General features: G+C 44.9%; 1 protein-coding gene across 1 annotated transcript; it reads left to right on the forward strand.

Annotated features, from left to right (window-relative positions):
* Positions 1-239: 239 nt before the first annotated feature.
* Positions 240-7,946, forward strand: LOC115083737 (gastrula zinc finger protein XlCGF57.1-like; the record flags this gene model as incomplete). The annotated part of the gene is made up of 2 exons (XM_029587732.1): positions 240-295; positions 6,511-7,946. Coding segments are annotated over exons 1-2 (1,470 nt in total), but the record flags the coding sequence as incomplete, so codon positions are not given.
* Between the last annotated feature and the right edge of the window lie 2,746 nt (positions 7,947-10,692).

Consider the following 10,692-nt stretch of genomic DNA (forward strand, 5'->3'; position numbering starts at 1 on the left):
GGAAACTGATTCTAGGGGCAACACAGAGAACAAATCTGGCATTTCCTGGGGAAGAGGGGTCCTGGTGTCCTCTGTTCCATGATAAAATGTGAGGAGAATAAATCAGGCTGAGATCTAATGCATTCTGAGCTCCTCCACGTGTCTGAGTGTTTCTGGTTTGTGTTTCAGGTGCGGGTGACGTTGGAGGACATCGCTGTCTCTTTCTCCCAGGAGGAGTGGGGGTATTTAGATGAAGGGCAGAAGGAGCTTTACAGGGAGGTGATGAAGGAGAATTATGAGACCCTCATCTCCCTAGGTAAAAATTGCATTATCTGCATGTTTAGCGGACTCGAGGGTTGATTTACTGAAGGTTGTTTGTGACTTTTCTCCTGACTCCAGCTCCAGCATTGCTCTGTCTCTGAGCTGGCACCTGAGATTGGTTGTTTGTCTCTCTCACGTGAGACCGGCCCCTGTGAGGCAGTCTAGGAATTTATCTCAGATGTCTTACATGAGGCACCTGCTGGGGAGCATCCACAAAGTTTCTCAAGGGACTTAACTGAGCCCTCAGCAGCAGTTCCAGGACTACTGATCCCACCTGCCCGGATACAGAACTGAATGGGCCAAATTTTAAAAGCGTTACTCGCACTAAAAGATGAATACGTGGCCGCACGTGAGCGACATGAATTTCAAAAGCTGCTAATTACTTGCTTGTGCTAAAAAAAGGGGTGGGCCCAGCAGTTAAGTGTGTAAATCCGACGTCCACTGCTCGTGGCACACTGTTAGCTGCGTATATTTCCTGCTGCCCCCGATGAGGTGTAAGTCTGCAGAAATCACTTTTTAGGACTAACACGATAGGGTGAGGGGTCTTGCTCAACTGGGGGGAGTGCAGGATGAAGAACTAGAAGGGTCTGGATGACCATGAGATAGACTGGGCAAACTGGTGGGCTAATGGGTAAAACTGGGAATGGCTTTAGCCTGAGCATGTTTTAAAATCCTCTTCCCTGTACGCGTTAAAGCAGACAAATTCTTAAGGAAGAAATGTGCTTTACATCTGCTCGAGTACACATGCTAGGCCTATTTTACATCATACCCATGTACTTGTGCACGTGATTTAAAACTCCAGCGTAACTTTGCTCACTCGCTCCCACGTGCACTTACGGTCACGTGCATTCTTGTTTTACAATTAGCTGAATATGAACAGCAGGATACAAGAGATCTGAGCTTGCTTCATGACTGTCATTACCCCGTGACATACTTAGCCATGCACTGATATAATAGGGAGGTTTCAGCTTGTCTGCATACTTCTAGCTGTCTCATGGCCATTTTTCCCTTCTCCCCTACCTACGGATCCATTCTCCTTCCTCTTCCTGAAGCTAACCCTACCCAATCTCATTCCCCACTTCTGTCCATTGGGAACATCAGGTGCACTGTCAGCATCCCATATTCTCCATCTCCTCTGCCATTCTGTCTTCTGCATTGTCCATTGCTTTACAAACTTTTCTTCCTCTCACCCTAAGAGAATCTTATTATCTTTACTGTCATCACACCTGCCCTTCTCTGGATATCAATCTCAGTCCTGTCCCTCCATGGTAACTCTCATCCTTCCCCTCCAAGCTTATCCTACCCCCACTCTCCTCCCTTTTCTCTCCCTCTCAGGTTTTATCTATGGAGTATCCGCTCTGTTTCTAGCATGCTCGCCTACGTTCCTGACCTATTTCTCATTCTCTCCATCTTCTCTCTCTTCTGTGTTTATGCCGCTGTTATTTTTTATATTCTGTTACAGTTTTCATCTCCAACACTGCCGTGAGGTAATTCCAGGCATCCACCAAACTTTCTGTGAAGAAAAAATATCTCTTGATGATATTCCTATATTTATGGCTTTTAATATACCAGCGTTCGTAGAACACATCACGCCAGTTTACAATTAACTCAAGAAAGGAGGAAATACAATGAACAGGGAATAGGGGGAGGGAGCAGGTGAGAAAAGGGGAAGGGGTCGGGATGAAGAGAAGAAGGAGAAAGGGCAGAAAAGAAAGGAGAGGAATAACCATCACAGCAGAGGGAACTTATTTACAACAATTCGTTAAATTACATCAACATTTTGTTAAAATTATATCGTTAAATTACATCAAAATGTTAAAGATTACATGGGAACATAGGATGAGTGTATTGGTGGAGTGTATCTACGAATTCTACTGCATAAAGGATTCTACAAAACAAGCAAATTCTATAAAATTCTACAAATTAAGCAAATACTACAGCATGGAAATTCTACAATATAAGCAAAGAAAACAGATAGAAAATATGATGAGTACTGACTGGCAGGGGGAAAGGTGACTAGGAATGGTTGGCATTTGGGTAGGCCTGCCGGAACAGCCATGTCTTGATGCCATTTTTGAAGGGGAGGATGGAGGATTTGAGACGGAGTTGGGTGGGAAGAGAATTCCAGAGGGCAGGGCCCGCAGTGGTGAATGCTCTTTCTCTGGTGGAGGTAAGGTGTGCGGTTTTAAGGGGTGGGGTATGCAAGGTGCCCGCAAGGGTGGATCTCGCAGGACGATTAGAGGAGCGAAAATGGGGCATTTCCTTGAGCCATGCGAAGTTGTTTTATAGAGTACATTATGAAGGATGGTGAGGGTTTTATATTGAATGCGGAAAGGGATGGGTAGCCAGTGCAGATCCTTTAGTATAGGGGTGATGTGTTCTCTCTTATGGGTGTCAGTTAAAATTCTCGCCATGACGTTCTGTAGGATTTGTAGGGGTTTAATGGTGGAGTATGGGAGGCCTAAAAGGAGGGAGTTGCAGTAATCCAATTTTAGATAGAATGATTGACCGCAAGACTAAGCGGAAATCCTGTGTATGGAGTAGTGGCTTAAGCTTTTTAAGGATGTGAAGCTTGTAGAAGCCCCCCTTTAGTAAAGACTTGATGTGAGGCTTAAAGTTGAGGTGTTGGTCTAGGGCAACTCCTAGGTCTCTTACAGAGAGGGGTTGGGAGTGGGTTAACGTGGAGAAAGGAGTGGTGGAGGGAGATGTGTGTTCTGGTTGATTGGATATGATGAGTATTTCAGTTTTTGCTGTATTAAGTGCAAGGTGGAGGTTGGATAATAGTTAATGAAGACTAGGCAAAATTCCTAGAATTGTAGGGATTCATTGAGCGTGTTTTGGATGAAAATGAGAATTTGCACGTTGTCGGCATATAGGAAAAAATTCAGGCCTAGGCCAGTGAGGAGGTGGCAGAGGGGGCAGTAGGTAAATATTGAAAAGGGTGGAGGATAGGGAAGATCCTTGTGGGATGCCTTGCGTGAGGGGAATGTGAGGGATTCAGAATTGTCGATTTTTATTAAGTATTCTCTATGGGTGAGGTAGGAGGAAAACCAAGATAATGCTGTGTCAGCAATACCTATCTCTACCAGTCGGGAGAGAAGGATTTGATGGTTAACGGTATCAAAGGCCGCTCAGATATCCAGGATGGCAAGTAGGAAAGATTTCCCTGGTCAAGGCCTATGAGGATGGTGTCTGTGATTGCTAACAAGATTCTCAGTGTTTCGACCTTTGCGGAAGCCAAATTGGAAAGGGTGCAGAATATTGTGGTCCTCAAGGAAGTCAGTAAGTTGCGTGTTGACTACCTTCTCGAGGATTTTGGAGAGGAAAGGTAGGTTGGAGATGGGCCGGTAGTTTGCTGGGTCAGTGGGGTCGAGGGAGGGTTTTTTGAGGAGGGGCTTAATGGCAAGCTTGAGGGGGTCTGGGACTTTGCCAAAAGTGAGTGAACAATTAATTATGTCGGTTAAGGATTTAGCAATGGCGGTGGGTATGGAGAGGAGTGTTTTTGAGGGGATTGTGTCTGCGATGTGGGAGGCTGGTTTCATCTTTTTTAAGATGGTTTCTATCTCAAGGGTTGTTGTAGGGTCAAGAGATCCAAATCTAATGCTATTGTGGTTTGGGAGAGGAGAAATAGGTGTGGGCTTAGCAGGGAAGCGTATGAGAATACTGGAGATTTTGTTATGGAAGTACTTTGCAAGCTCTTCGCATTTTTCCTTGGTGTTTTCTTCGTGGGAAGTGGGGTGGGAGGACTTTGTGAGATCTGCGACATAGGAGAAAAGAGCATTAGAGTTGAATTTATAATCATGAATTTTGGATGAATAGAAGTCCCATTTAGCTTTGAGAGTAACTTGTCGGTAATTGTGGAGTGTGTGTTTGTATACTACCTTGTGTGTGGGGGAGGGTTGTCAGCGCCAGATGCGTTCCTTTGATCTGAGGTCCTGCTTTATCTTTTTTAGTTCGTTGGTGTACCAAGGTTTTTCTTCTATCTGCGAGTGAGGGATTTCTTTATGTATCAAGGGGCAGAGTTCATCAGCTATGGTATTGGTGATGTTGTTCCAAGAGTGTAAGGCAGCATCTGGATTGGACAGGTCAAGGTTCTTTGCTGCTTTATCAAATGCCAGGGAGATGGCATCCAATGAGCAAGATTTACAGAAAGAGATGGTTTTCTTCTGTGTTTGTGAGATCATAGAGGGGGTGTTAAAAGTGATATTAGCATTGATGATGAAATGGTCGGACCAGGGGATGGGGAGGCCACGGGGGTGTTGGGTACTGAAAGCTGGGCGTTGACAAAGAGGAGGTCGAGGGTGTGACCTGCTTTGTGTGTCGGGGTGGCAATAAGCTGTCTAAAGCCTTAGGCTTTAAGGGAGACTAGAAAGGTTTCACAGGAGGGCGTTGCAGGGATGCCATCCACATGTAGGTTAAAATCACCAAGAATAACTGCAGGGATGTCGGTCTTAAGATTGTCTGTCTACAATAAATTCAATGAGGGGGGAAGGGTCAAGTTCGAGTAGGCCGGGGGGGGGGCGTAGATGCAGATCTGAAAGGTGGTGGATTTGAAAAGCCCAATTTCTAGTCTGGGGGGGGGGGTGGGTTGAAGGTTAAGGCACTTTTTGGCGGCCAAGAGTAACCCTCCACCTCTTTTTTTGGGTCTCGGGATAGAGAAAATGTCATAGGTTTGTAGAGGGAGCTGGTTGAGGAATACGTGGTCTGAATCTTTAAGCCAAGATTCAGTAATGGCGCATATATCAGGATTGTCATCAGTGACTAGGTCGTGGCGGATGGGTGCTTTTTTAAGGATAGATTGTACATTGATTAAGGTTATGGCAAGAGTAGCTAGGCCTAGAAATTGGGTAAGGGGTGAGATCATGATGGGCACTAATGACTTCCGGGAGATAGATGGGTGTGTTTGTGTTGAGTAGTTTTTGCGCAGGTAGGAGTGGTGCAAAGTAGGAATAGTCAAAAGACACATTTCAGACAGCAGTAAGGGTACAAATAGAGCAACTAATAAGTCTGAGAAAGGTACAGGATAACAAACGCTGGCAGTGACTGGGCTATGGAGTAACTATACTAAACCAAAGAAAAGAAGTCTAGACTAGACTGCACAGTGCTTAGTCAACAAAATTAATTCAATGCGAAAAATACAGGAGCAGAGTTTCATGGGCATAAATAGACACCAAATTCAAAGCGAGTCACAGGAATGGTGTCACTTGAGCATTGAGCAGCTCCTTCGGGGCAGGGCAGGAATTGGTAGAGTAAACCTTCTGTGCGGTAAGGGCAGCAGGCGAGGGAGAAAAGGGTTGGAGGATGGAAACAGGAGGGGAGAGGAGAGAAAAAGGTGGGGACTGTAGGGCACAAAGGGGCGCACTACGGGACATGCCCCTTAGTCGCACACCTTCGGCGCGCCATGTTTTTAAAGGCCCTGCGGCCCCGAATGATGATGCCATTCAGTGGGCGGGGTTAGGATGCTTACAGGCAGGCAATCAGGCCAGGAGGCTCCGGCAATCGCCGCGTGGCTCACAAGAGCGCTCCTTTGACCCCGGCGGGTCTGTGCCGGCCGCACAGGAGGCAGCGGTCTGTGCAGGAGACGGACGGACGGAGAGGGAAGGTGCCTGCGGGGATGCCGCATTTTTAAAGGCCCTGCGGCCCCGAATGATGATGCCATTCAGTGGGCGGGGTTAGGATGCTTACAGGCAGGCAATCAGGCCAGGAGGCTCCGGCAATCGCCGCGTGGCTCACAAGAGCGCTCCTTTGACCCCGGCGGGTCTGTGCCGGCCGCACAGGAGGCAGCGGTCTGGTCAGGAGACGGACGGACGGAGAGGGAAGGTGCCTGCGGGGATGCCGCATTTTTAAAGGCCCTGCGGCCCCGAATGATGATGCCGTTCAGTGGGCGGGGTTATCATGACCTTTGCTCTACAAATTATTTTCCATTGAAAAAAAGTTTACTTCTTGAGCATTATTACCTTTCAGGTATGGAAGTGTCTCTCATATCTCCCCCTTTCTCCTCTCCTCTAGGTAATACATATTTAGTAGCTCATCTCATAAGGCTTTTGGTGCAACCCCATTGTGTGATGTTTTTCATGGTCACCAGTGGTTGGTCAGAAATGCTCAGCCCTATCACTGTGTGACACTGCCAGAGCTTTGATTATAGGATCAGAAACCCAGATCTATTTGCATGGTCACTAATGCATGATTAATGTCTTCTTCTATCACCAGCAAGTGATGAGGTCACACAGCACATAAAGCAGGAGAATCGAGAAGAACATCCTATGGAAGAAGGACTAATCCCAAGAGCATCAGGAAATGGCTTTGAGAATGTTTCGCAGGGGACTGAGAGGAGAAACACAAGGAATAGTCAGCAGGAGTCAGAGAAGAAGCAGAGAGACCCTGCAGGAGACTCAAGAGATGGAGTCACAGCATGTGAGATGGAGGTCAAAATCATCCCTGAGCACCAGAGACCTGTGAGCACAGAGAGCCCATTCCAGAGCAATAATCATGATCAAATGAATTCTGACCTTCAGCAGAGGGAGGGGAAAGGGAAGAAATCCTTTCTGTGTGACTCCTGTGGTAAAAGCTTTGGTAAGGAATCACATTTAATATTGCATCAGATATCCCACCCACTCCAAACACTATTTCTATGCAATAAATTTGGGAAAAGCTGCAGTCAGAAGAAAAATCTAAAAGTGTTCCTAAACATACATAAACCAGAGCCACCCTTCCTCAGCAATGATTGGAGGAAAAGTTTAATTAGTAAGTATAAGATAAAATTACATCACATAATCCACACTGGAGCAAGACCCTTCTTTTGCACTAAAGTTGGAAAATGTTTTGTTAGAAACAAAAACCTCCCACAACACCAGCAAATCCACACTGGAAACAAACCATTTACCTGCACGGAGTGTGGGAAAAGCTTCCGTTGTAAGCATAGGCTAATGTTGCACCAGTGCATCCACACAGGAGAGAGGCCATTCTCCTGTACTGAATGGGGAAAATGTTTCATTAGCAAAACACGCCTCTCTGAACATCAGAAAATCCACACAGGTGAAAGACCATACATGTGTACTGAATGTAATAAAAGCTTCCCTATGAAAGGTGCCCTCACAAAACACATGAGAATCCACACGGGTGAGAGACTATTCTCATGTAGTGAATGTAATAAAAGATTCACTACGAAGGCTACTCTCACAAGTCACACAAGAATCCACACAGGGGAGCGACCATTCTCATGTAGTGAATGTAATAAAAGATTCACTGTGAAGGGTGCGCTCACAGAACACATGAGAATCCACACAGGGGAGCGACCATTCTCATGTAGTGAATGTAATAAAAGATTCACTGTGAAGGGTGCCCTCAATCGTCACATGAAAAGCCACACAGGAGAGCGACCATTCTCATGTAGTGAATGTAATAAAAGCTTCCCTAGGAAGGGTACCCTCACAAGTCACATGAGAATCCATACAGGTGAGAGACTATTCTCATGTAGTGAATGTAATAAATGCTTCCCTAGGAAGGGTACCCTCACAAGTCACATGAGAATCCATACAGGTGAGAGACTGTTCTCATGTAGTGAATGTAATAAAAGCTTCTCTGTGAAGAGTGCCCTCACAAGTCACTTGAGAATCCACACAGGGGAGCGACCATTCTCATGTAGAGAATGTAATAAAAGCTTCCCTGTGAAGGGTGATCTCACAAAACATATGAGAATCCACACAGGAGAGCGACCATTCTCATGTAGAGAATGTAATAAAAGCTTCCGTGTGAAGAGTGACCTCACAAAACACACAAAAATCCATACAGGGGAGCGACCATTCTCATGCAGTAAATGTAATAAAAGATTCATTAGGAAGGGTGTCCTCACAAGTCACATGAGAATCCACACAGGGGAGCGACCATTCTCATGTAGAGAATGTAATAAAAGATTCACTGTGAAGTGGGCCCTCATGAAACACATGAGAATTCACACAGGGGAGCAACCATTCTCAGAGAAAAGATAGAAATGACGGCATAAAATGTCCAAATGACCCATCCAATCTTCCCAGCAAGCTCCCACACTTCTTTTCTTTTTTTTTTTTTTTGTATGAACATTTTTATTGGTGTAAAACACAAAATAAACAATACAGAACATCTGGATAATCTCAATCTCATTATTCACCAGAAAGTTTGATATCCCTTTCCCCCTCTCTCCCTTCTGCACATATACTCCCATGAATCACACAAGTGTCTGAAATCTGGAGAATAATACAACAATGTGGCCCGTGTAGTAGCCTTTGAACGCCTTCAATTGATGGCGGTAACCTCCGGTAATCCTGAATCTCGCCAGCGAAGGTAAGCATCCCATGTGGAGTGAAATCTGTTCAGGGAATGATGTTTCTCAGCCGTCAACTTATTCAATGTCCATGCACAGTCTAACCATCTCAATAAAGAGAGTATTGAGGGGCAATGTGGTGCCTTCCACCCCTTTGCTATTTCCAGTCTCGCTGCTATGCAGAATTGAAAGCAAATGGCTGGGGGTGTGCCAGCCTTGCCGTGTCAACTATATGCAGTAACACCAGTTCCATTGTAAGTTGTATTTTCATATTTCAAATACTTAAAGTCTTCTATCTGTTTCCACAATGGTCTTGTGCGATCTCCCGACAACCACATGTGAACGTAAGTACCTAATATAACACAGCCTCGCCAACATTTACCATCTGTATTAGGAATAAACTTCATTAACCTTGTCGGTGTTAGATACTATCTATACAATTGTTTGTAGCTGTTTTCCACCAATAGAGCTGATATAGAAGTCTTAGGGATTTGCTCATGTACCATGTCCCAATCATTTTGCATAAAATCTCTAGGAAGGTCACTAGCCCATGCTGGAATATGTGCGGCTCGATTGGTAAGTGGCACATTAAGCAACTTATAAAGTTTGGAAATTAAGCCTTTAAGGGGTAATGGTGATGAACAATAACCTTCAAATAAAGATTTCCCCTGAGATAAATCATGGGTGACCTGGTTGCCTTTTCAAAAGTAACGTAATTGGTGCTAGAATAAGCGTGAGGGTGCTAGCCTGTATTTGGAGCATAAAGTCTCAAAAGACGCTATGTCTTTGTGCCCCCCCCCCCCATATCTGCTCACAATTGTAAATATCCTGTTTTTTCCATTGTAGGAATGAGGAAAGCAGTTGGCTCGGTGGAAAGGTTGTGTTGTGAAATAAATGAGTTAAAAAGCAGCTGGTTTTGTTCCCCACCAGTTTTGATTTCCATTTATCCCCTAAATTCATTGTATGACGTGTGGTAGGGAGCATCTTGGGGCATGGTCTCTAGGATTTCCCATTTTGCCATGGAAAAGCTGTCAAGGGCATCGGAAGAATCATAGCCTGTTCTATAAGCACCCAGTGCTTAACTTCCCTTGTTTGATGCCATAACACCAAAGGTTTTAACTGCACTGCCACAAAATACCAAGGTTAGGTACCACCAACCTGCCTTCCACCTTACCCTGATAGAGAACTCAGCGGCTAACCCTCAGAGGTCTCCGCTTCCAAATGAAGCTGAAGCCTTTTCTTTGCCAGTATTTAAGCATAGCATTGGAGAATGATATAGGAAAGGACTGGAAAAGATACAATTGTTTCGGCAGGATGTTCATCTTGATAGTCGCTATATGCCCTAGCCATGATATATGTAATCTATCCCACTGGTCTAGATCAGTAATTACTTTTTTCAGGGGCGGTGCATAGTTCAGGTAAAAAAGTTCTTTGGAGTCGTTAGATAAGTAAATGCCTAAGTTTTTTTACTTTATGGGAGGTACACCGAAAGGGGGTAATTGTTTCAAATTGGACACCATCTCAGGGCTGCAGGTAAGGTTAAGAATCTCTGATTTCTCCCAATTCACCTTAAACCCCGAGACAGCGCTAAAGTCCTTTATATTGTTTTCTATAGCAGTTAAAGATTGATGAGGGTTAGTGATAGTGAATATAATATCATCGGCGAAGAAGGATAATTTGAAAATGTGTTGAGAAAATTAAAACCCCGATACGATGGGATATCCTCTAATAACAGTTACTAGGGTTTCAAGAAATTTGGCAAAAAGTAGTGGTGATAAGGGGCAGCCCTGCCTGGTCCCCCTTCCTTTATTTTCCCATACTTATCTGTTTCACTGACCACCACGTTCAGGGCCCTTGTTGGTAACTGCTTGATTCCAATTTCCTGCCACCCCCCGCCATTGATGCAGAGAGTAATGTTGGAGCTGCATCAGTACCGTTGATGCAGAGAGTAATGGATTTGCATCAGTACCATTGATGCAGAGAGTAATGTTGGAGCTGCATCAGTACCGTTGATGCAGAGAGTAATGTTGGAGTTGCCTCAGTACATTTTCATGTACTGAATGTAGTAAAAGCTTCACACAGAAGGGCGCTCT

This window comes from Rhinatrema bivittatum, chromosome 2 (assembly GCF_901001135.1).
Source record: "Rhinatrema bivittatum chromosome 2, aRhiBiv1.1, whole genome shotgun sequence".
NCBI lineage: Eukaryota > Metazoa > Chordata > Amphibia > Gymnophiona > Rhinatrematidae > Rhinatrema > Rhinatrema bivittatum.